A 14,395-nucleotide genomic window follows, 5' to 3' on the forward strand; every position below is an offset into this window, starting at 1 on the left:
TTTTGAGACAAACAGCTGAAATTATTCACTTTTTGAGTTTGGTCCATTTGTATTGAGTAAGAACTGTTAAAGGATATGTTCAGTATTTGGGTATTTCAATTATTTGTCCACATTCATGGTGTGCTTAAAATTGTGACCTGTGGCCCACCAGATGAAAGAATCAAAGGCCTTAAAAATTCCTGGATACATCCCCTTCCAAGCCAAGAATGTTTATTTGTATTGAGAGTCTTTTCCTGACATTGCACAAATAGTATAAAAATGTATATCAAAATCTCTTTCATAAAAGGTACAGTTAGGTCCATAAATATTTGGACAGATACAACTTTTTTCTAATTTTGGTTCTGTACATTACTACAATGAATGTTAAATGAAACAACTCCGATGCAGTAGAAGTGCAGACTTTCAGCTTTAATTCAGTGGGGTGAACAAAACGATTGCATAAAAATGTGAGGCAACTAAAGAATTTTTTTAACACCATCCCTTCATTTCAGGAGCTCAAAAGTAATTGGACAATTGACTCAAAGGCTATTTCATGGGCAGATGTGGGCAAGTCCGTCATTATGTCATTATCAATTAAGCAAATAAAAGGCCTGGAGTTGATTTGAGGTGTGGTGCTTGCATCATTTGCTTACAAATGATAAATAACGAAGAAGTTGTTTTGTAATGATTGTAGTCCGCTTTACTCATTACTGTACAGGCTTGTACTGTTAGTTGATGAATTTTCCAGGCCTATAGTATAATATTGAATGATGAATGTTCCAGTACAATATGGAATAGTAATAAGTATAAGCACCACAAACCTGATATAGGTGTACTGAATGCGTAATTAGGCCTCAAGCTGTAGTCGAAATCGCCTTTCAGGCCTCTAGAGCTTTAATCGAAGTCGCCTTTCTGTTTGAGTTTTCGCGGCCGTAAATCCGCCGCCTGCCGCGATGTCGGTCTCGTAAGGTTTTTCGGGCAGCTGCGCAGAAGGCGACTGCGCATTTGGCTTCGGACAGACGTGAGTGAGTGAGTGAGTGAGTGAGTGAGTGAGTGAGTGAGTGAGTGAGTGAGTAGGCTGGCGAATTATATATAAGATACCTTATGAACAATACTGTATTATCCAGCACCACTCTGTAATCAGGAAGGCGTCAAACACTTTTTTATGGAATTATACATCCAAAACACAGAGAGAATGTTTTTTTGAAACCAGGACTTTTGCTGCTTTTTAGTTAACTTTGAATTTTTAAGGCTTTAGTCTCATGTTTGATTTGCACCAAATTGGCTTAGTTGCATGGCACTTCAGAAGATTATTATAATAACATTTTTGTAATATGAGGAGATTATTATCATTATCATTAATATTATTCAAGTGCTAAATGCAACTTTTCTAATGAAGTATTAGATGTAGATGAAAATCTAATCACATTTCAATAATGAAAAAATAAATTCAGCTTTAAAAATTTCAGACTTACTCTTTATGGAAAACACAGTCATAATTTTATACATGTAAATTGCTAACAAATGTTGGAATTTTTTTTTGTGAATTGGAAAGGTGCATCAAGATTTGTATTTATTCATTTTTCTGAATTGCTCTGTATAGAATAACCTCATCTTGCCACCTCCAATGGTGGCGTTAAGGGCCTTTGTTACATCTATTATGGTGGGTTTTTGGGGTTATAGGCATTTCCTACAATCATTTAAATAGGTTCACCTTTTGCAAACCTTCACTGGATGTCTATACTGTAGCTGGAAGCTGTGGTGCTTGTTAATTTGTCAGTGGCTTAGCTTTAATATCAAAAGACAAAATAAGGTTGCTTGTCTTCAATAGTTTCAATTTATTTAAGTGTAGTGAGGCAACATTCAAGAAATGGTTGCAATTACAGCATTAAACAGAGTTGCCTTGCCCCCTTCAACATTTTTTTTAAATGGTGAAATTGCTCAAGCTTGTGCTGTGATAACACACTATATCAAGTTCTACAGTTTATTCCTTTTGATTGTCTGATAGCTTGTAAGTGAAGCTTGTATTGTCCTAATATGTGAGTGATATAGTATACTTTCCTTAAACAACATTCAGCTTTCAAGGAGGGTGCACATTTGTCACCACCACCCTCTTAAGCCCAAACATGTTCAGGTGAGAGTGTGATTGAGTAATGTTCATTTTTGGAGTACACCAGCATTATTCCTACCTCTTTTTTTGCTTGGTTATTAATACTGTCTTATATATAAATTGGTTGTTGTGTAATGTGAACACTGTATGAGAAACATGTGTCGTCCATGTCAGGGATATCTGATCAAGACTGACTTCTTAAACCAAATTTTGATATCTTTTTATGTCTTCATCACCATGGCTGTAATGACGAAATATCTTGTTTGCCATTTATGGAACTGAGTTATATAAAAACTCCACTACAAAAAAGAAAAACTGTTTAGAATTACCTGTATTTGGGCTTGTAATTATGCCTAAAATGTGCTTTGATCTTCAGGTAAATTATAATAGATGAATACAATTTGGTTTAACTAATAGCATACAAGCAGTTGTAGTTAATCTTATCAGTATTGGACACATTGCTTGATCATTCAGTCTAGGTTGGAAAAAGTATGTGCGCCTCTTGGCTAAAGACATCTCCAAAACCTAATTAGAGTTAGGTGTTCCAGTCAAGGAGAAAAGATTGGAGATGTAGGATATAGGTGAAATATGTGTAAGGGACTGGATGTTTTATTCCACAGTATGACAGATTGTTTCAAATGGAGGAAATATAGTACTGTTGTTACTCTGCCTAGGAATGGCTGTTTTGCATAGATTTTAGCAGTGTGCAGTTCTGCAAGGGATGATAAAGAAGCCTAGGGTAACAAAAAAAGAACCTGCCAAAATCTCTTGGACCAAAGTCTGCATTCATGTGTCCACCAGAAAAAAATCGCTGAACGAGAGTTGTGTTCATGGAATGACACTATGGAAGAAACTGATTTCCTAAAGAAACAATGCTGTGTATATCAAGTTTACAAAAGACCACCTGGATGTTCCATGCTTCTGGAACAGGATTCTGTGAAAAGATAAGACAAACAGTTAACTCTTTGCCAGAAAGATGCAAAGCGATGTTTGGAGGAAAGACAGAATGACACAAAAACACCACAAATCCATTGCATTGTGGAGGGACATCATGGTTTGGGAGTGTCTTAAGGGTATGCACAAGTTGATATCACAGAAGCAATAATGACTTCAGAATTCTACAGGAGAATGTAGCAGTGTATCACCTGAGGCTCAGTGGAAGCAGAAGCAAATGAATAAATCAACAACAGAATGGTTTAAGCAGAAGGAAGTTTTTGTACTTAGATGGCCAAATCAGAGTTTCGACTTCAGCCAAATTTATAAGCTTTGGCATGGCCTTAAGGGAGCTGTTCATTAATATTTATACGATTCTTTGTATGAATTGAAAGTTTTGTAAGGGGGAGTGGTCTACATTTCCTCCAAACCAGTGTTCAAGTATGATCAGCAGCTACAAGAAACCTTTAATAGAAATAATTGTTGCTAAAGGAGGTTCTACCAGTTACCATAGACAAGGGTTTACATACTTTTTCAGCCTAAACTGTGAATGTTCAAACAATGTGTTCAGTATTAACAAGAAGTAGAATTGTTTGTGTGCTTTTAGTTTATGCAGGTTGTGTTTGTATATTATTAAGACAGCTGAAGATCCAACCCCATAAAGCAGGAATACAGATAATTCCAAAGGGTTTAACAAAATCTGCAACTAGTGCTGGGCGGTATACCGGTTCATACCGAAAACCGTTTTTTATTTTTTTTATGATATGGATTTTTCTTATACTGCAACACTGGTTTAAATTGCCTAAACGACGTTCGGAACGTGGCGCAGCGGGAAACTACTCAAGTGGGGACCTTTTTCACTGCTACACTGCTAAACACAGATTTGTTGCACTAGGGCTCTTTTTCACTGCTACACCACCAAATAGTGGGCGGTAGCATAGGTATGCCGCGCGGTGAAAATGGACAGAGAACCGAAAAAAAGCAGTCACATCTGTCACCTGGAGATGCTTTAGTTTTAAAAGGTCAGATGTGTAAATACTGTTTCTATACTACTGGATAATACTGCAAGCCAAGTTGTACTTGTTTTATTTGTTTTCAATACAGTGTAATGTACCTGGGTACTGTGTAATAGTGTGACGACATTTTGACTTTATTCTCGACATTTCCACTTTAATCTTGACGCTTATGACGAGAATATATTCTTTTGACTTTATTCTCGTAATTTGTCATTAAAGTAGAACATCGTAAACTAAACTTCATCATAAAATGAATTTTTAATTTACTAGATTTTCTCAAACCCCGTCATAAGTTATATAGCACATTAAATGCTTTGTGTTAAGTGATTCGTTCAGAGATGGGCGCAACTCTGAATGGATGGCATAATTAAACATGTATAACGAAGATATTTTTAAAGTTCTGAACACTCCGTGGGCTAAGTTTATAACTAGTTTTAATTTCACAAAGACGTTTATCATGTGGTGATTGGTTATGTGGTTATGTGGTGAAAGAAAAAGGAAGGATAGGAACTGGGGTTTTGGTAGCCTACGTCAGATAGAGACAGCATGCATGCAATAAAGATAGCCCGCTCAGAAGAACATGCATTGAATTCTGTGTTTGTGTCTCCGACCAGCAGATCACAAACCCAACATTTACACAATATTTAAGTTAAACCTATGCGATAGCTATTCATACATCCAGATTTTTGGAGCCTCGTCACACCTGCCATAAAGTTCTCTACACTGAACATACACCTGGGGACCCCTTACTGCGAGGGAGCAGCACTACCGCGCATGTGTAATACCTGCTTTAATGCATTTCATCATGAAAATGATATCAAGTATTTATCTTAGCATTCTAAATTTTCAGAAAGCAGGAATATCATGAAGTGAATGGATTCTGTATGGTGATCGCTTAAGAAACATAGTGATTAACCACTGGGTCGGGGAACGTAACACAAAGCATTTAATGTGCTGCATTAATTTATGACGGGGTAAATTAAGTAATTGATTAAACATTGATTTTAGGAAGAAGTTTAATTTACGACATTCTACTTTAATTATGAAGTAAACTATGAGAATAAAGTGGAAATGTCGACTTTAATCTCAACATAAACAGCGAGAATAAAGTGGAAATGTCGACTTTAATCTCGACATAAACGGCGAGAATAAAGTGGAAATGTCGACTTTGTTCCCGACATATAGTTTGTTTTTTTCTTCCCAGTATAGCTTAGCTTGAAGCAAGGTCCATATTAATGCAGTTTGCCTAAATAATGGTTCAGCTGGTAAAGATGTCATCACCAAGTTGCACTTGTTGTATTTTATTTTAATTTGGTGAATACTGTGTAATGCACCTGGGCTTGAAGTCTTGAAGTAATAGTGCAACTATCAGTAATAATACTATTATTTATTTTATTGTTATTATTTATTAGTTTAAATATTATGCAGTTTAATGATGATAAAGTTGTTTAAAAAGTCACTTTAACGTGTCAGTGGACAGAGATTGTTAACATTAACAGAAAGTTTAGTTGGTTTACAAAAAATATTTACTATTTATTCCTTTTCTAAGACATAATATTCAGTGCAATACAACTTTTGACAAGCACTTCTGGATATTTTACTAAGTCTAAATGCCTCTTTGTATGGTTGAAAATATGTTGTCAAAATTATAGTTTAAGTTTTTGCAAAATTTGTTCAATAAAAAGGTTCTATATTTTGACTGCATCTGTCATGCAATGTGATACCTTCTCCATTAGTGCCACCCCCTTGAAAACTATCACTTTATGGGGCAATGCAAAACTGTATTAATACTTGTGTGCACATTAAAATGTTTTTTTTTTTGTACAATGTACAATACTCTTTATAGTGGAATAGGTTATTCTTAGCCAGTAATTGCAGTGGAAAATGTGGTTAACATCCACTCATGCATGGGGAAACAAATACCGTCGAATACCGTGAAACCGGGATAATTTAGAAAAATACCGTGATATAGACTTTTGGTCATACCGCCCACCCCTATCTGCAACTAGCCCTACAAAAGTATTCATATTATTTCATAGTAATCATGTTGCAAGATTATTAATGGCACTTATCTTGAACATATTCCTTTTTTTAAGTTAGAAACTAAAATCTGCTGCTTACACAAATACATTATTTGTAAATTGTTTTTGAAAAATAGTATTAATTATGTAGTGGACAAAGCTGATAGCCAGAACAAAAGACTTAAGCTATCATTGTAGCAAAAGGTGACTCAGCCAAAGTTTGGGGTTTGAATTTGAACGCAAGCAAGTAGTGTATTAAGGTTTTGAATTTTATATATAGTATCTGTTCACAGATTGACAATTTCATCTGCAAAATTCTTCTCCTGGAGTTTGTGAGTTTGCAAATAAAATGTATGCGCCAAAAACAATGCAATCTATGATTCAGCCTTTTTTTTAAAAAATGTTTCAATGATCAAAACACTTTTACAAGGCATTCTAGATTTTAGTTTTGTTAAAAGTTAATGTTGATTCTCTTGCACATGATTGGTACCACACACTCCAGTAACAACAGCTGTGCACCCCACAGTCAACATATGGTCTGGAGATATGGTAGCATTCAACATTGTACTGCTAATACTCACAAACAGCATTTTCTGTGTGATTAAACTGTTAACTTGCATACAATCAGTGACTTAATTTTAGTATCTGATTGTTGCTTGTTCTGTCTGATACATGCTGTATTTTTGTATCTTAATATTTCTATACTTTTTCTAATTTGTTATAGTTGCATATTTACATATTTATTTGCCATTGATCTCTAGTAAATTTGTCTGTAATATATAATTTGTCACATTCAGGTTTGCTATGCCCGGGTCTTGGATTACAGAAGAAAGTTTATTGAAGCCGCCCAGCGATACAATGAGCTTTCATATAAATCTATAGTGCATGAAACAGAACGCCTGGAGGCCCTAAAGCATGCTCTACACTGCACAATTCTTGCATCAGCAGGTATAGTCGGCTAGTTTACTAAATCTGTGTTACGATTTGTGTGTATTTAAGCTTTTTTCTCTTTGTATATTATTTAGTGCAGCAGAAAAGACATTAGAATTTGTGATTAACTCATTCACAATCGAGGTGTCTATCAAAGTCTATTTATTCATTGCTCCTTTTAGATATTAAAGTAGTGAACTCAAAATTGATTTATTTCTGCGCATGTAAACTATTCATATTTGAAATATAAAACAGGCAAATGTACAGATCATACCCCTTTTCCCTGAATAATTGTGTGTTTATTCTTTAATGCTTAGAATAATACCTTTTAACGATAACAGAATTTACACTTTTTGTATAATACACATTAATAGTCAACAGCTTATTCATGTCCTTACTCTTTGCAATTTTGTTCAAAATGTAAAAGAAATTTGGAGAATATATTATATTTTCATGCTTTAAGTAATAATGAGCAGTCTTGTTAAATTTTGTATTGTAAGTTCATTCCTACTAAGTTTTCTTGCACTTTTTCCTTTTTACATTGTGTCCTGCCCACAGCGCACATCTATTTCTCTTCTGATCAGCACTTCCACCACTTTTCCTGATTTTTTTTTTTTCCCCTTCATATTCCCAATTTTTCAAGTCCTTTACAACTCTTACTCACTACCTCACTTTCATTCCTTCTGCCAACCATCCGGCCTGTTCTCATTTCATCAGGCCTAGGACCACCATAAATGGGGTGTCCCCTGTGTGTAGTTCAGTTGGTATCCCCAAAATTCTGTTTTAAGTAATCATATGAGGCATCCACAGCCCATTCCCACTAAAAGCATGAATTCTTATCATGGTATGTCATGACTAGTGTGTTGAAGCAAACATGTAAAGCCAAATATCCTTCCTGATGCAAACCTGCTGTTTTCAGAAGGTACAGGGACCATATTCTAATCCCTTGTTATAAATCCCAAAATGTTTAATCAAAAGTAACAGAGAATATTCAATAATTTCTTCATTTATCTTAAAAGATAAATACTTTGCAACTGCATACCTCATTAAAAAATGTCCACTCTTCTTACAGGGTTAAATCTATATTTAATTAAGTGAAAAAGGGGTGCTTTAAACAATTAATCTAGGCTTTTTAAAGGTGTAAAATTTCATTCAATACATTTTAGTAACATATAAAATATTTAAACATAACTAAATTATTGATAAGAAATTATCTTATTACTAAACATGTGGCTAGAATACTGACATTAACTGACCATGCTGACCTTTTGTCAACACAATTCTTCTTTGTCAAAGCATTATATGGTCTATGTTCCTCATGATTTTCTATGAGATTCTTTAAACAAAGCTATCATAACCTTTCTGTAGTTGATTTTAAATTAATAAATGCTACCCTTTTCAATGTTGGTTCTTACCTTCCTCTTCTTGCTAATTGTATGTACTCAAGCTGTTTGCAACTCTTGAATTATATTAAGATTTTGATTTTTGTTTCTTTTTTAGGACAGCAACGATCTCGCATGTTAGCTACTCTGTTTAAGGATGAGCGTTGCCAGCAGCTGGCAGCTTATGGAATCTTGGAAAAAATGTATCTTGATAGAATTATCAGGGGTAATCAGTTACAGGAATTTGCCGCCATGCTAATGCCACATCAAAAAGCAACCACAGCAGATGGTGAGTCTTACCTCCACCCCTTCCCCAGGACCAGTGCTAGTCTATACTAAATATTACAGAATCAGTTCAATAAATAGCCATCTACAGTGCATCCGGAAAGTATTCACAGCGCATCACTTTTTCCACATTTTGTTAAGTTACAGCCTTATTCCAAAATGGATTAAATTCATTTTTTTCCTCAGAATTCTACACACAACACCCCATAATGACAACATGACAAAAGTTTACTTGAGGTTTTTGCAAATTTATTAAAAATAAAAAAATTGAGAAAGCACATGTACATAAGTATTCACAGCCTTTGCCATGAAGCTCGAAATTGACCTCAGGTGCATCCTGTTTCCCCTGATCATCCTTGAGATGTTTCTGCAGCTTAATTGGAGTCCACCTGTGGTAAATTCAGTTGGTTGGACATGATTTGGAAAGGCACACACCTGTCTATATAAGGTCCCACAGTTGACAGTTCATGTCAGAGCACAAACCAAGCATGAAGTCAAAGGAATTGTCTACAGACCTCCAAGACAGGATTGTCTCGAGGCACAAATCTGGGGAAGGTTACAGAAAAATTTCTGCTGCTTTGAAGGTCCCAATGAGCACAGTGGCCTCCATCCATAAGTGGAAGAAGTTCAAAACCATCAGGACTCTTCCTAGAGCTGGCCGGCCATCTAAACTGAGCGATCTGGGGAGAAGGGCTTTAGTCAGGCAGGTTACCAAGAACCCGATGGTCACTCTGTCAGAGCTCCAGAGGTCCTCTGTGTAGAGAGGAGAACCTTGCAGAAGGACAACCATATCTGCAGCAATCCACCAATCAGGCCTGTATGGTAGAGTGGCCAGACAGAAGCCACTCCTTAGTAAAAGGTACATGGCAGCCCGCCTGGAGTGGAGTTTGCCAAAAGGCACCTGAAGGACTCTCAGACCATGAGAAAGAAAATTGTCTGGTCTGATGAGACAAAGATTGAACTCTTTGGTGTGAATGCCAGGCGTCACGTTTGGAGGAAACCTGGCACCATCCCTACAGTGAAGCATGGTGGTGGCAGCATCATGCTGTGGGGATGTTTTTCAGCAGCAGGGACTGGGAGACTAGTCAGGATAAAGGGAAAGATGACTGCAGCAATGTACAGAGACATCTTGGATGAAAACCTGCTCCAGAGTGCTCTTGACCTCAGACTGGGGCGATGGTTCATCTTTCAGCAAGACAACGACCCTAAGCACACAGCCAAGATATCAAAGGAGTGGCTTCAGGACAACTCTGTGAATGTCCTTGAGTGGCCCAGCCAGAGCCCAGACTTGAATCTGATTGTACATCTCTGGAGAGATCTTAAAATGGCTGTGCACCGACGCTTCCCATCCAGCCTGATGGAGCTTGAGAGGTGCTGCAAAGAGGAATGGGCGAAACTGGCCAAGGATAGGTGTTCCAAGCTTGTGGCATCATATTCAAAAAGACTTGAGGCTGTAATTGCTGCCAAAGGTGCATCGACAAAGTATTGAGCAAAGGCTGTGAATACTTATGTACATGTGATTTCTCAGTTTTTTTATTTTTAATAAATTTGCAAAAACCAAGTAAACTTTTTTCATGTTGTCATTATAGGGTGTTATGTGCAGAATTCTGAGGAGAAAAATGAATTTAATCCATTTTGGAATAAGGCTGTAACATAACAAAATGTGGAAAAAGTGATGCGCTGTGAATACTTTCCGGATGCACTGTATGTAAATGAAGAATAGTGTAAAAGGGAGCATGTTACAAATAAAACAAAAATTTAAAACCCACATTTTGAAATATTCAGTGTAGGAATTTGTCCCTGTTATTTCCCCAGGGAGATGAGTTACATCATTCTGAATAGTGTTTATATTCCTACCTCTGCAAATTGGGACACAGCAACAGAATGATTAACTCTTTTACCAATACTATATTAATGAGTTATTCTGATTCTGCAGTTCTAATGTGTGCTGACTTTACAAAGAACACAGACTAACTTCCCTTACTACAGTATGTGTCGTGTTCCCCTCATGAACACAATAAGGTTGACTAGCTTTATTCAAGTATTAGGGATGCCTTAAAATGTAAACCTTTCACCACTGGACAGATCTGACCATAATCTGATCCTTCTTACTCCCACCTACAAGCGTGTATTGTTGCCATAATAGTGAGAAAGTGGAGACTGGAGGCTGAAATGGCCCTGAATGACTGTTTCCAAAAGACTGGTGAAATGATGTTAAATTCATATGGGGATAATGTTGGGGTACTCGGTCACTACATCACAGATTATGTTAAAGGTTCTGTATTTTTCAAGTCAAAGTCAACTAAATCATGGTATATATTAATTTGCCGCATACTAAAAAGTGAAGCGTTTTTGTATACAAAAATATGAAGCCTTTTCAATAGAGACCATGGGACATGAGTCCAAATGTGAAAACAAAAGCCTTAAAACATCCTTAATACATGTGCTTTGAAGTGACAAAGGTTTAAATCTAAGAGAACATGCATCTTCTTTTTAAGGTATACCTTTGACAACAAAAGTAAACTTTTTATCATACATTCTTGGTACTGTTTTTTTGAGGTAAGAATAAATTTAATGTTCACTTGTTTTCTCACAACAGCCTTCGTGAGTTGAGTTTTACATTTTCCATAGGCCCATCCCCATTGGTCTATTGTTGGCTGCCTTCCTGTAGCTTCAGACTGCATGCTATCTTGTTGTTATCTCTGAAATTCTGTTTTGTCAAAAGCTATTTTTTGCCATGGCCTATAACAAATGATGCTCTGCACAAAAGTGTGCTGAGTGTCGGATACAGCGGCAGAGCTGTCAGTATGTATTGAAATCATTTGGTATGAGTATACGTCTGCTGACAAAGTATTGCAACTGTTTATAATTCAAAATGTGTGCCAATGGCACATCCATACTCAAATATATATATTTTTTTCTTATGCAATGTATTCTCAGGTGATATATTTTTTAATGCAGTGCTGGTACACATACTGAATCACATATAGATACAGTGGTTTAACGAAAGATGCATACTCATATAATATGATTATTCTTTCTCCTAAATGCCGCCTCATATAAGTTCATATTGCACATTTTTAGTCCTTCCAGTTATATCCTCGGCGCAATCTCGGATACATGTCAACTTCAAACACAGAAAACAACTATTTATTGTCACATTTTCATATACACGTGAGTGTGCAGCCTTCCAGCATTGTACTCTACCAAACTCCCCCACTTGGGTTGCTACTACTTCATCTCTGTTCTGTCTTCTCTTTTCTCCATGGGAAAACCGGTGGCAGCTGTGTACTAATTATTCCAAACTCTGTGAAAAATGTTGTATTGCCAATGATTTATATAGTCCTAACCAACTAACATCATGGACTGCAGAAAACACATGTTGAATGCTTGTGGCAGTAACTTGTTCTCACCTATTACATTGTGTTGTTCAATTTTACATATCCTACTGAGTATGATTCATACCGAGTGGCAGAGTGGTGCATATTGCTAAAGCATGCATGTTAGAATTTCATTGTACTTTTTACACATAACAGTAAATCTGAATGGAAGTATCTAAGCTGCATTGCAATTTTATCAAAGCCTTAAATTAAAAATAAATAAATAAAAAAATTAAAATCTCTAGGCCCACCTGCATGTTTATGTTAAGAGTACCAATAAACACTCACCATTATGCACTTTCAGTTGCGTGTAGTGTCCGTGCCTGATCAAGGAAAAAAAAATACTGATAAAAATACAACTGAAGCATCACAAATCAGTTACTGATTTTTATAGCTGTTGCTGAAGATCTGGCAATAAAGTAACAACTGAGGGCAGTGTTTTAAGTGACGTCAATTAGTAACTTTCACTGTTTCTTGTTGGTATTCATTTATTGAAGCCCATAATATAATAATGTAGTTCCGGGCTGTGATTGTTGCAATTTTAAATCAAAATTGAATTATTTTTTTTATCGCATGTAATGAAAGACTAAGTGATGTTAAGTATGGCATATTTTCAGTTATTTATTATCAAGGTGTCAACAGAACAGAGATGGAAAATCACATCTGGGCAACAACATTCATTAATTTCAATTGTAACAGCAGTAAGAAAGGAGTTTTCAAGGTGAAAATGAGAAACAAAAGAAAACTGTTCTCCAGGGCTGAATGGTTGCCACAGTGTAAAGCAGTAATGGAATGTGCACAGCTGACCTCTTTTTAAATTGGCTAAATTTCATAAAATTATATATGCTAAAATGGACTCATGCCCCATCATCTTCATTTTAAAGGTCAATGATGAGCTCGCTGTTTTTATAAATTCATTAAAACATTATCCACATTCAAACACAGTTTCATGTGGCAAATTAATATGCATACCATGATGGTGAAGAAGCAATTTTGACTTAAAGGATAAGTTCAATATTTTTCAGCTTCAGTGTTGACACTTATATTCTCAAAAACAGTTTGCAGCTTTACAAAGAAGCCTCCAGGTAACTAAGGATTTAAAAAGTCTCCTGAATAATAAGAGAAGAACTTTGAAATATGGCGAAAAAAGGCTCTGAAGGATGTGCAGATAGTGCTTAAGATAAAACTGAGTGAAGGAAAGAAAGCCTACTGAGCTAAAACAAAACAAACTCGCGCTGAATAACATGAGAGATGTTTGGAATGTACTACACTCGAGCAATACAGGGCTCAGGTGCTGGAATGGAACGTGGATAAGGCTAATGAACGGAACCATTTTTTAAATGAAGTTTCCCTCCCATCTCCACCTTGTTTCAATGGCCAGTTACCCCACTCCATTGACAGCTCTTCCTACGTATTTTACTCCTAACACTTCCTCTGGTATGGCTAGTGATGAGTTCACCTCTGACTATTAGTATGGGATATTCACAACTGATAACAAACTTAGCATACAACTGTGAAGGCTAACCCATAGAACCAGATGGAGTTAGTCTTTTAGTTCTTAACGCTTGGGTTAAACAAGTTTGTGGTATCCTGTTACCTTTTCAGTTTGTCACTAAGACTCCAGAATGTTCCACTGCTGTATTGTCCTGGGCTGTTAACATCACTTCAAAACAGGCCCAAGGAATCAACAAACTAATTACGAAGGTGGACTTAGTTATAGGATGAACTTTCAACATACTATCTGTATGTACTTTTGTCGGATAAATTATTCAACAGATGTGCCTTTAGTCAGCAGTAATATGCCTTTAATATGTCACTGCTCTCTAATCTTTAGTCAAGTCAGAAGCTTATTCTTTTTATCTTGTGTGTGTTTGGGGTGAATTGTTGTTTTTTATTATTATTTTAGTTTTTCTTGAGCTACTGTTAAACTAAAGTTCCCCTTTGGGCAAATAAAGATCTGTCTGTTTATTATGTAGTGTATTGCTCTTCTGTACATCCATCCATTTTTTTTCCTGAAAATTCTTTCATGCACTCCAGGGGGAGCTAGTATCTTTCACATTTTGTGAAACATGGAAGATAATTATAATTTCTGAATTTGGGAGCTTTGCTAAATTCCTACATACCAACTCTTTCCCCATTTTTGTTGTTGGCGATGGGCTTTTTGACTGATCTTTAACAGACTAACACACATATACTTCTAAGATTAATTGCAACTGTTTTTAATTAAGCTTTTGACTGTTGTTGCTGAGATTAATTGAAATATGAATCAAGAGTGTATTTTCTGTATAGCAATGCAGTTTCATGGAATTTATTTTCAATGTGGTTAAAACTAGTCTCTTGGGGTCCTTCAAAAATTACT

General features: G+C 36.1%; 1 protein-coding gene across 2 annotated transcripts in view; it reads left to right on the plus strand.

Annotated features, from left to right (window-relative positions):
- The window catches only part of cops4 (COP9 constitutive photomorphogenic homolog subunit 4 (Arabidopsis)), a 62,507-nt gene that overhangs the window by 41,715 nt on the left and 6,397 nt on the right, over positions 1-14,395 (plus strand). For both annotated transcript variants that reach the window (XM_051929672.1, XM_051929673.1), the window contains exons 6-7: positions 6,857-7,007; positions 8,490-8,660. In XM_051929672.1, the coding sequence (XP_051785632.1) occupies positions 6,857-7,007; positions 8,490-8,660 (322 nt within the window). The remainder of the gene's footprint in view (positions 1-6,856; positions 7,008-8,489; positions 8,661-14,395) is intronic.

Source organism: Erpetoichthys calabaricus, chromosome 7, assembly GCF_900747795.2.
Source record: "Erpetoichthys calabaricus chromosome 7, fErpCal1.3, whole genome shotgun sequence".
Lineage (NCBI taxonomy): Eukaryota > Metazoa > Chordata > Cladistia > Polypteriformes > Polypteridae > Erpetoichthys > Erpetoichthys calabaricus.